This window comes from Plecotus auritus, assembly GCF_963455305.1.
Source record: "Plecotus auritus genome assembly, chromosome: 8".
Lineage (NCBI taxonomy): Eukaryota > Metazoa > Chordata > Mammalia > Chiroptera > Vespertilionidae > Plecotus > Plecotus auritus.
The window spans coordinates 120054826-120067677 of NC_137782.1; the positions used below are offsets into that span (position 1 = coordinate 120054826).

A 12852-nucleotide genomic window follows, 5' to 3' on the forward strand; every position below is an offset into this window, starting at 1 on the left:
GGTTGTTTTGTTTGTTTAAAACAAAGGGGAAGGTGGGGGACAGTGGGTGGGTGGGAGGTAATCAACCAAGGACCTTGTATGCATATATACATGGCCCATGGACACTGACAATGGGGCAGTGAGGGCCTGGGGTGTGGGGGAGGGGCAGGGAAGGGCTGGAGGGGGCCCATGGGGGAAAAAGGGGGACATATATAATACTTTCAACAATAAAGAATTATTAAATAAATAAATAACACGCACACACAAAAATAAAAATAAATAAATAAAGGGGCATTAGTGCAGGTTTGAAAGCAGAGCATGGGTTAGAGAGGGAGAGAGCCAGGGAGAGGCAGAAACTGAAGATGTGAGTTGAAGATGATGATAGAAGTAAATACTTGCTTGTTAACAGTAAGATATCTAGATATGTTAGCACAGGAAAGAATGCCATTAACAAAATCACATTAACAATTAAATTAAGCAAAGAAAATATCCAATTGTAATTTTATTACATGCCCTGTTTTTGTTACTTAATAACTTAATTTGTGAGACAAATGAAAACGGGTAATTCTTACCTAGAATATTTTTTCTTTTCCTTTCCAGTTTTGATTCAATGATCTCTTGTGTTCTTGCAGATGAAGTTTGAGCAGAAAAATTTAGATAAACAGGAACATAGCCAGCTGATTCTTGAATTCTATTTAGTAATCCTTTTGCAATAACAGACTTTAAATTTAAACAAATGTTAATGATGTCACATTCAATATAATAACTTTCAATTGTCTTTGTTAGTTATAATTCAGAACAATGAGTAAGGAATAGAATGAAAGGAGAGAGGGTAAAACCAGATTGAAATGTGTCTTTCTTTTCCTGGAGATTCCATCCTATATAATAAAAGGCTAATATGAAAATCAACCGAACAGCAGAACAACTGGTTGCTATGACTTGCACTGACCACCAGGAGGCAGACGCTCAATGCAGGAGCTGCCCCCTGGTGGTCAGTGTGCTCCCACAGGGAGAGCGCCTCAGCCAGAAGCTGGGCTCAGGCTGGTAAGTGCTGTGGCGGTGGCAGGAGCCTCTCCCGCCTCTGCAGCAGCACTAAGGATGTCTGATCTCCCGCCTCTGTGGCATCGCTAAGGATGTCCAACTGCTGACCTAGGCCCACTCCCTCCCCCGTCCCCGCCTCCCCCCCCTCCGGGGGAGCAGGCCTAAGCCATCAGTTGGACATCCCCTGAGGGCTCCCAGACTGCGAGAAGGCGCAGGCTGGGCTGAAGGACCCCCCCCCCACCCTGAATTTTGTGCACTGAGCCTCTAGTTTAATTATAGTTACTAGAGCCAAAGAAATGTTCTAATCAGCTCTATCTCAGCAAAAAGCTTTTAGTTTAGTTTCAAACCAAAATACATCTTGGTTGCTATCCAAGTCAATTTAAAAGCAAGAATCACAGGACCCAAACTTCTTTTGGAAACAATTTAGAGAGGAAACAGTGAATCTCTGTTTACGTGGACTCCCCTGAAAACAAAGACACCCAATCAATCAGCATTTTCCCTTATACTCTACTTTTTCTAAACATTGTTGCTATGTGAGGTAAAAGGAAATGGTCAGGAGGGAATAGTATTTGGGGACATAAACTGCTTGGCCAATTCCCACCCTAATCTATGCATCGGCAGCCCCTGAAATTCCAAGGGATGCAACATAAAACCCCCTGAACACAAAACATTGGTCCCCAGGATCCTCTGGTTTATACAGTATTGACATTAAGAATTTATTCAGAAACTGGCAAACTTTGGAGTAATTTCCGAGGTCAGTACAGAGCCAATACAGTGACATTCTTTCTGAAAAAGTAATCAGAATCCACAGCAATTTTCCTTGAGAAATAATGTGTTATGTATGGGGCTTACAACTCCAGGCCCGCCACGCCCTCATTTTGGGGAGACCTTGTTTGCGGAAGGTTTCCTACCTTGCCAACTCCAGTTGTCCCAGTAAATAATACCGAATGCCTGACCGCCAGCAGTTTTTCCATTAGATACCCAAAGCGCACTGTGTCAACTGTGGGGACAAGCATTTCAAAAAATGGGACATCTCGGCTGTACTTGAAGCTGGGTATGATTCGTTCCCAGGGGTCCAGCCGTTTGGTTTCGAAGTCCATGTAAATGCTCCACAGATCACCAGAACTGGGGAGCTAAAGTATCAAATTAAGCGCCAAAACCAGGAAATGTTCATGCATAGACAAAGGCAATCATAGAACAAGAATGGGTTTGGATTTCTTTTTTCTTTGTAGAGAAGTAGTTGTTTCAGTATTACAGTTTAATTCTTTACACACAGTCATGCAACATAATGCATAAAGAAAATCTGACATATTGATTGTATTAAGACCCCATATTAGAATTGTAAAGCATTTTCAACTCAATTCAACATTCAGGGGTTTACTTAGGACAAATACTGTGCTTGGTCAAGTGCTTCTGCCTTCAGTGACCCTGAAGTTCACACGGGGGACACAAGGACATTAGTTATTACCCAGAGAGAAAAAGGGGTTCCAATGTACTTTAGTATGTCCACAGAGGAGGGATGGCTCATTTATATTTGCAGGGTAGTTGAAGATTTAAGGTTTCTAAGAGGTGGGGATGCCACAGCTCAAACTTGAAGGACAAGCAAGAGTCAGGTGGGCAGAGAAGGAATGGGGTGGGGTGTGGGCGTGGGGAAACAGGGGGTCAGGGGTCAGGTTTAGAAAACAGGGCAGGAGGCTGAAGCCATGGAAAGTGCCACGCGTGCTGGTAGCGATGAGCACTGCACACAGTGAGAGATGCGTCCGGGAACACACACAGAGGCTAGGTTATGAAAAGCCTCACTTTTTGGAGTTTGGAGCAAGAGTTCAGTAAAGGATTCTAAGTAGGTGGGTGACAGGATTCGATTGCATTTCAGAAGGTTCATTCTGGTAGCTGTACAGAGCAGTGGTGTTTCAAGATTTGACAGTGACTCAGTAAGAAATCAATTTGACAAGGTGACCTACTACATACATACTAGTATATGTGTGTGTGTACAAGTGTGTGTGATATTTACACCTACTATCTGCAATTCACTCTATTTTCCGTTCTATTCTATTTTTAAGAAAGAAAACTTTTGAGGTATAACATTATATCTTTTGTCTTTCAAAGGCTATCGTTGTTTATTTTGATGCTGAAAGCTGCCCAGATGTGACCAGTGGGAACCCCTCCACCATTCCTTGAGCGCTTCTTCAGTATCTGACATAAGAAGATGTTCTGGTCTCACTTTGCACTTTCCCTGCCCCAGTCCTGGAATAAGCTGTTGTTTTCAGGAAGAAGCCTCAGCTCCCTTTTGTGGAGAACAGTATTTAGGAATTAGCATCTGGGTATGCTCACTGCCATGGAGGTGTCATTGCTTCTAGTTCCTCTCAGCACGCAGAACTATGAAATTTATGCATGTGCAAATACAAATATACTGTATATTCATGTATTTGAATCCATGAGCACCAATATCTCCTATTGTAATATAATAACACAGGGTGAATTCCATATCTGTAAATCCCTTCTCCAACAGTGAGAAACCTGTTTCCATTATCATCAGCATATTTATTCATTTGCTCAATCTTAGAATGTGCAGAAAGTAGGTTCAGAATAGCTATACCATAACACTGTGAAGAATAAGTTTACTAACTGGAATTCAATATTCATTTATAGTATGAATTTTTTATAGTTTTATACATTAATTTCTTCATATGGCCAGGAGAGGACTCCTAAAAAAATTAATATAATAAATGTTATCCAGGGTTAAGAAAAATGAGTGATTTTAGAAATTCTTTTAGTGAAGAATTTATATTTGCAGTAGAAGTAAGGCTCTTAAGGTTTTATTCTTGAAGTTCAGTTTTAATGATTTAGAACTAATACGTTAAAATTCAACTTATTTGGTTCTTACCCTGGCATCAGGATTGTCATCAAACTGTGTTCTAATAAATGTATCAAAAGAATCCGAGTAGTTTTCAGTTAGATTTCCACCCAAAGACCATAAATAACAGAATATAAAAGTCTGACATAGCATTGTGTTCAGTTTTGTTTGTTCCTGAAAGAACAAAGAGAAAGATTTTAATATTTTACGTTAACATAAAAAGAATCCTGCATTGCAAAATCAAAAGACTGTTGTGGGGTGTGTGTGTGTGTGTGTGTGTGTGTGTGTGTGTGTGTTTGTGTATGTGTGTGTGTAGACTCATACATTTAAAAAAGAGATCAACTAAAGGACTTGTATTCACACATATAAGCCTAACCAATGGACACAGACACCAAGGGGATAATGGGGGGATAAGGACACATCTGTAATACCTTAATCGATAAAGAAATAAAATAAAATAAAACAAAAAGGGCACAGCATGTGTTTCCTATATTTAATTTAATGGTTCACCAAGTGATGTTTTATAGTAGTACAAAGTTAAATACTCAGATGAGAAAGTGAATGTCAAGGAGTGTCCAAAAAAAAATCTCAAGGTTGTTTTTCAAATGACCATTATAACTCTGTTTATGCCTGCATGAAGGTATTTAAGCAGCTGCTGACAGACACATATTAGAAGCATGTTGTAGACTATAAGGGAATTTAAGCATTGAGTATAAGAGTGAACCACAGGCTGTCTAACACTCCTTCCAACTTTTAGATTCTATTCATCTACTCATAGTCATTAGTCCCGTGAAAAGTTAACTTGAAAATTGATCATATTACAGAAAATTTGGAGTTATTTATTTGCAAAGGAGCTATATAATAATCTCATTTTCTAGCTTTATTGAAGTAATAAAACCTTCCATACCAGTGTGAGATTAATTCCATCTTTCTCAAATATCAAAGACTCGAATAAGCAACAGAGTGTAGTCACTTTGCTAATGTCTACTTGCGGGATTGCTTGGATGCATTTTTTATTGATAAAATTTAAACCATCATAAACATAATGGAAAAGGTTCAATATATATTCTTGGGATTCTTCATTCAGCTGAAAATAAAACAAACAATATTTTAGCAAGACCAGATGAAATATGTAATTAAGTTTAGAAATGGGTTGGTTTACATCTTTTTTTTAAATTTTATTTTATTGTTTAAAGTATTACAAATAGTAGTACATATATCTCCTTTTTTCCCCCATTGACCTTTATAATGCATTTTGTAACTTTTAGAATAAAGGATATAAATATAATCTACACTAATAAAAGAGTAAGATGCAAATGGACCGCACCTTCATGACACCCACCAGCCAATCAGGAGTGAGTATGTAAATTAACCCAACAAAGATGGCGGGTTAATTTGCATATACAGGCACCGAGTGGCTGGGGGCGGGGCAGGACGCTTACATCATCGCCATGGCGACGACGCAGGCGTTCCGCACCACCCCCGGCCACTCCATGCCTCTGGGCAGCGTGCATGGGAAGGCGGAAAGGTGGCTCTGGCCGGAGCGTAGGCAGGGCCAGCAGCCAGGGGAAGGAAGGCCCATTCTTGCATGCATCTTCATGCATCGGGCCTCTAGTAAGATATAAAATGAATAAAAAATTTAAAAGCCTCCTATGACTCGAGACACATGGAAAGATTTTGGGTAGCTGATAATGTCTTACATCTTGATCTAGCAATGGGTACACAGGTGCGTATTTCATAATCATTCATTAAACTGCCAATATGTATTTCATGAGGTCTTCTATATTGATATCTCCCACAATTAAGAATATGAAAAAGAAGAACCATAAGAGAAAACATTAAAAAATATCTACTAAAACACCAATACCCCCATGCACTGGTGAGGATGTGGAGCAGCAGGAACTCTCATTCATTGGTGTGGGGGGATGCAAATTGGCACAGCCACTGGGGGAGACAGCCAGCGGATTTTCACAAAGCTAAACCTAGATTTACCATATGACCCAGCAATCACACTCCTATGTATTTACCCAAATGAGTTGAAAACTTAAGTCCACACAAAAGCCTGAACACGGATGTTTTATAGGAACAATTTTTTGGTTTTAATTTTTCCAGTTTTATTAAAAATACTGACATACATCACTGTATTAATTGAAGGTGTACAGCATGATGGTTTGATTTATACATACAGCTGAACCTTGAACATGGGGGATGCAGTGCAAACGCCCACGCAGCTGAAAATTCAACGGCTAATTCAACCAACTGTGGGTCAAAACCAGTATTTTCCATCAGTGGTTGGGAATGGGAAAATACTATTGCTGATCTGCATTTGGTTGAATCCCCAGATGCAAAACCCATGGATACAAGGTACCGACTGTATTTATTGAAAAAAATCCACATGTAAGTGGACCTGCACAATTCAAACCTGTGCTATTCAAGGATCAACTGGACTTGAAATGATTACCACAAAAAGCTTAGTTGACACCTATCATTTCACATAAATACAATAAAAAACAAAGTAAGGGAAGAAACCAAGATGGCGGCATAGGTAAACACCTAAACTGCTGCCTCGCACAACAATTTCAAAACTACAACTAAAAGACAGAACGGACACCATCCAGAACCACAGGAAAGCTGGCTGAGTGAAAATTCTACAACTAGAAGGAAAGAGAAAAGCTCACAGAGAATTGGAGGTACGGCAAAGGGGCTTTGTGCGTGCAGAGAGGAAGGGCGGCTGAGAGCCTGGCTGACTTTCTCTGTCGGAAGGGGGAAGGAAACCTCCGACCGCACTGAACCCCAGTTCTGACTGCACTGAACCCCAGTTCCAGGCGAACCTCTGGGGACCCACGCTCTTACGGGGGGAGTCTGGACTCTCGGGCGGAGACTCGAGCTGGGAAAGGCAGAAGTCTGAAGGCGCACGCGGGCCAGTGCGCACAAAGGCTGCAGAGGTTGCCACAGGCTTTCCCTAGTGAAAGGGAGTCAGAGGCTCCTGACGGCACTGAGCCCCAGTTCTGACTGCAGTGAACCCCAGTTCCAGGCGAGCCCCTGGGGACCCACGCTCTTGTGGGGGGAGTCTGGACTCTCAGGCGGAGACTCGAGCTAGGGAAGGCGGAGGACTGAAAGCGCACATGCGCGCAAGGGCAAGGCTGACAGGAAGCCAAGACTGAGACTCCACCCCATCCAAGCTGAGCACAGTGGCTATTGCAATTTGGCAAGTCTAATCCTATAAGGCTGTCTCCAGCACCGAACTTCTCCCAGCATAGACACAGCTGATCCTTACAGCCAACTGGCCCGGAGGTCAATTCTTCCCAGTGATACCAACAACAATAAAGACTTAATTACAACAAGGCTGTACACACAGTCCACAAAGGGGTGCACCAAGAGTGTCCACCTTAGGTTAACTGGGGAAGCAGACCCACTGGGCCATATTGGAAACCTAGCACAAATATCTACCTTACCAACTCAGGGAATCAATGAAAATGCGGGGTCAAAGAATCAGATCACAAACGAAAGAAATGGAGGAAAACAAACGACTGGATATAGAATTCAAAACCACGGTTATAAGACTTTTTAAGAATATCCTAGAAAAGGCCGATAAATATAACGAGACCCTCGAAGATATGAAAAAGGACCAACTAGAAATTAAACATACACTGACTGAAATAAAAAATATTATACAGAGACCCAGAAACAGAATAGAGGAACACAAGAATCAAGTCAAAGAATTGAAATACAAAGAAGCAAAAAACACTCAACCAAAAAAGCAAAAAGCAAAAAAAAAAAATCCAAAAAGTTGAAGATAATGTAAGAAGACTCTGGGACAACTTCAAGCGTACCAACATCAGAATTATGGGGGTGCCAGAAGAAGAGAGAGAGCAAGATATTGAAAACCTATTTGAAGAAATAATGACCGAAAACTTCCCCCACCTGGTGAAAGAAATAGACTTACAAGTCCAGGAAGCCCACAGAACCCCAAACAAAAGGAATCCAAAGAGGACCACACCAAGACACATCATAATTAAAATGCCAAGAGCAAAAGACAAAGAGAGAATATTAAAAGCAGCAAGAGAAAAACAGTTAATTACCTACAAGGGAGCACCCATACGACTGTCAGCTGACTTCTCAACAGAAACTATGCAGGCCAGACGGGAGTGGCAAGAAATTTTCAATGTGATGAATAGCAAGAACCTACAACCAAGATTACTCTACCCAGCAAAGCTATCATTCAGAATTGAAGGTCAGATAAAGAGCTTCACAGATAAGAAAAAGCTAAAGGAGTTCATCACCACCAAACCAGTATTATATGAAATGCTGAAAGGTATTCTTAAAGAAGAGGAAGAAGAAAAAAGTAAAGAGAAAAATTATGAACAACAAATACATATCTATCAACAAGCGAACCTAAAAATCAAGTGAATTAAAAACCTGAGGAACAGAATAATCTGGTGAATACAATAGAATCAGGGGCATAGAAAGGGAGTGGACTGATAATTCTCAGGGGGAAAGGGGTATGGGGGGTTCATGAAGAGAATGGACAAAAATCATACACCTATGGATGAGGACAGTGGGGGGGAGGTAAGGGCAGAAGGTGGGGTGGGAAATGGGTGGAGGGGAGCTATGGGGGGAAAAAGGAGAAATAATTGTAATAATCTGAATAAAGATTTATTTAAAAAAAAATAAAATAAAAAAATAAAATCTAAAAAAAACAAAAAAAAAACAACAAAAAAAAAACAAAGTAAGAACTCTTAGGATCCACTCTCTTAACTTTTCTATATGTCATACAGCAGTGTAAACTATAGTCACTCATAACTGGCAAAACTTAGAAGCAATTGAGATATCCTTCAGTAGGTGAATGAATAAACGTGGTAAATCTATACAATGTAATATTATTCCATGATAAAAAGAAATGAGCTATTATGCCACAGAAAGGCATATTACTAAATTTAAAAAGCCAATCTGAAAAAGCTACACACTATATGATTCCACTACATGATATTCTGGAAAAGGGAAAACTATGGAGACAGTAAAGCTCAATGGTTGGTGGGTTGAGGAAGAGTGGGCAGATGAAGAGACTGAGCACAGATTTTTAAGGCAGTGAAACTACTCTGAAACTATAGGGGTGGCTACATGATATTATCCATTTGTAAAATCCATAGAATTATACAACACAAAGAATAATCCCCAATGCAAGTGATAGACTTTAGTTAATGTATCAATGCAACATTATTGATGACGTATCAACAATGTGTCAATATTGACACACTGATAATATATCAACAATATATCAATATCAATGATGCATTGGTGATATTGATTCATCAGTTTTAACAAATGCACCACAGCAATGCAAGATGTTAATAATAGGGGAAACTATGTTTGGAGTAGAGGGAGAATAAGAGAACTCTCTGTACTCTGTTAAAATTTTCTGTAAACACAAAAATGTTGTAAGTAATAAAATCTATTAAGTTTTAAAAAGTGAATTTGGGAAGGTTTAAAATCTTATGCCAGTAGCCATGGTAAATTCTCAATTCTGAAAAGCACTTTCTGTAATAAGGTACTCTTGAGACTAGATCACAATCTTGTTGAAATGTTGATGCCTAATAATGAGAAAAACGAGTTATCTAATTCATCTTTGGGCAGGGAGAGGGAGAAAGAAGATGGCTTTTTTGGAGTGGGGGCTGGGATGGGGCAAAATACTTCAAAAGATGGCTTGTTCAATAAGGTAATAATGGAATTGAGCTGTTGTGAATAACAATGTAAGAGCTTTTCTTCACTTGGGGTGGAATGGTACTTCTGAGGTACAGGGGTGGGCAAACTTTTTGACTCGAGGGCCACAATGGGTTCTTAAACTGGACCGGAGGGCCGGAACAAAAGCATGGATGGAATGTTTGTGTGAACTAATATAAATTCAAAGTAAAGGAGCGGAGGGGAGAGCAAGAGAACCCTCCGCTCTTTCGGCTCCGCGGGCCGGATAGAACAGCCGAACGGGCCGGATCCGGCCTGTGGGCCGTAGTTTGCCCACGGCTGGGTTAGAATGTCTCTGGGGTCATGACCTACAACTGAGTGGGAGGTAAACAGGTTTTTTCTTCTCTCTGGCTCTCGGAGGTGCTATACCTCCATCAAATCTAAAGATTATGACAGTTGGTACCTGGACTGAAATGTCCTCTTCTTCATTGTGACCCTGCTCATTATCTCAAGCCTTCTGTCATCCTTTTTAATGCCCCAGCCTGTTCTAGCCGTGTTTTGGAGGAGTCAGGGAAGCGGTTTGTGTTTGCCCTTGAGAGGAACCAGTCTGGGCAGAAGCCAGCCAGAGCAGGCAGGGGCCAGAGTGAGCAGGCAGACTGGCAGGCTGAGGTCATAAGTAACGAGGGCAGATGCGGGGAGTATATGAACATTTCTGGAGAATCCCCTCCATCAAGCACAATGAAGCCTTGTGTTATTACAACGTGGGCACTCAAGGGAAGTGTGAGCCCTCACAGACGGAGACACTGGGGAGTATCTGGTTGCTCTCACTTTTTTAGAAATACCCGTCATCCAGGTTTTAACGTAAGGCATCCATTTCAGTTCCTCAGGATCCACAAACACCATCCCACATCGACTGACTGTAGCAGGAGAGGCAACCCTTAGGTCTTGCACCTAAAATTGAAGAAAGGCGAACAGGAAACAGCTAATATGATTTTCCTTACTAAGGCACCTTCCATGTTAATGAATCATATGTTCTAAGTTTAATGCTGAAAGGCTTTAGACAGTGGAAGAGCTATAAGTAATCAGATATAGGGAAGGAATGTTAAGTGAAGGATAAGGTGGAAAAAACCCGTAATTATAGGAGGATACTGTCAAATTCCTTCTCTTTTCTCTTTTTTTCTTGTTTCATTCTTGTACCAACACCTAGTCTAACACCTAGCATATAGTAGGCATTCAATCAATGTTTGATGAATGAATACACGAGGGTTATAATCTTCCATAATATTTTGTCGCTGTAATTGGTCCACATTACTCTTTCAAACCCTCCATCAAATATTCACACCTTCCTGGGGTAATTTATTCACTTTAAGTACAATAATTTTTTAACTGTGAAAGCATTTCAAATCATGTGAATTCATCTATATATATTAAATGCTTCCAAAGAAAAAGAAACAAGTGCTGGGGAAGCCAGGATTTATTGTATTTCCTATTTATAGAGAGAAGGAATGTTTGAGAGACTTTGGTTGTCAGGATGGACAATGCATTACAAAAAGACAATTTAATAAGTATTTGGTACATAAGCAAAACACCATGGTGGGCCTTACAGATAGTAAGTGATACAGCAGTGTGAGAAAATCATTATGATGGTATGCCAATCTAACAAGTGATTGCTTCATTCCACAGTATGGCATATCCTTGATACTGTTGTAATTAACCTAGTTATTAATAACAGGAAAGGAGCAAAAGGAAGGCCAAAGATTATAGGCATGCCATTTGGGCAGCTTCATCAGGAAGCTACAACTTTACACTCCCAGAGGTCCAAAAGAGAAAAGATAGATGCATGCCCAGTGAAGTTAGCGGGGCGGGGACCAGTGAAGGTGCTCACTGTCAATCACACCTGGGAACAGGTCACTGGCCAGGATGGGCATGGCCACTTCAAGGGTGCGAAATTTGGGGTATTTAGTTACCTAAATAAAGGAGTGTGCCTTTCTTGTTGCTCTTGTGCCCTTGGGATCTTGTTGCAGGAGGGCGTGCTCTCTTGGCACCCCTGCATTTCGCCCACCTGGCCCACAGCCATGTGGGCCCCCGTTCCTCCCCCCCACACAGTGGACTAATGGACTGTCACTAGCCTGATGAAGAACTGGGCCCGGTTGCAACATGGAATGGAAACTCTGGACACTGGCTTACTTCTACACTTCTTCTATAACTGGATTTAGGGAAATGGGAATTTGGAAACCCAAGGATGTAATTCCACGCAAATAAAAAATCACTCATTCTCTTGCATGAGTCTCAGAAAATTCTTTTTCCGGAGGTATTGTGAGGACTCTGCCCCCAGCACTCATTGGGTAAAGGAATACCCCAACTTCCTGATAACATATTTACCTCAAAAAGCATGTGGACTTGAGGTGTGAGTTTAATCCTCTCGCTGTTAGCCAGGCAAAGCATCTTGTTATCATCCAACACTGTATTCATGTTTTCAATCCAAAGAGCATCCACTGGCCCATCACTGATGATCCACTTATGGTCTTCTGAAGTGTCTTGAACAGCTGCTCGGACACTCAGTGCCATCAAACCATCTTTCCACTCCAAGGTTATGCTATTTACTTCACCATATAACTCACCCATTGTAATTGATTTAGGATTAAGAACATATGTTTTAACTGGTTGGTAAAAGGGATTCTCTGCACCAATTTTTTTCAAATTCCCTAAAGTTTCTGCAAGTATTCGGTAAACTGTGGTCTTGCCACCTCCAGTTGGCCCAACTAACATAACGCCATGTCTTACCAGCATAGTTTCATAGAACTGTATCACTTTTTTAACCATACATGTCTCAGGCTGGAGATTTTGCCCATTCATGACATCTATAATTGTTGACTGCAATATACCATAATCATGTTCTGGAATTTGGACTCCAGGGAAAAGGTCAGATATGATTCCACTGAAATTTAAAAAAAAAATCAAGTAAGAACCACTGGTCATTGAGTTTTCCCCATATTTGTTACAATTAATTGATTAAACATTAAAACAAATCTTATTTTTCTCATTGATCTTTTCTTCCAAACATGCACAGTATTAGTATATCCTATGTTTTATACCAGGATCTATAATTTCTCTGATATTGTGCTTGATTTTGCTTGTTTCTTGTATTGTAGACCAAAGTTATTAAGTATATTGGGAGCCTTTGGAGGTAAGAAATATCTCTTGTGTTTCTGTATTGTCCACAGTAGATGGTGTAGTGCCAAGGTGAAGAATCTATCAGTTTATTTCTAATATCATATTTCTAACTCAACTTTTCCCAA

General features: G+C 40.5%; 1 protein-coding gene across 1 annotated transcript in view; it reads right to left on the reverse strand.

The window, feature by feature from the left end:
- Positions 1-12852, reverse strand: part of DNAH6 (dynein axonemal heavy chain 6) — a gene marked incomplete at its 5' end in the record, with an annotated part of 243258 nt that overhangs the window by 105171 nt on the left and 125235 nt on the right. Inside the window, 6 exons of the mRNA XM_080684947.1 lie at positions 552-699; positions 1932-2153; positions 3905-4048; positions 4782-4961; positions 10382-10504; positions 11936-12491. Of these exons, the coding sequence (XP_080541073.1) occupies positions 552-699; positions 1932-2153; positions 3905-4048; positions 4782-4961; positions 10382-10504; positions 11936-12491 (1373 nt within the window). The remainder of the gene's footprint in view (positions 1-551; positions 700-1931; positions 2154-3904; positions 4049-4781; positions 4962-10381; positions 10505-11935; positions 12492-12852) is intronic.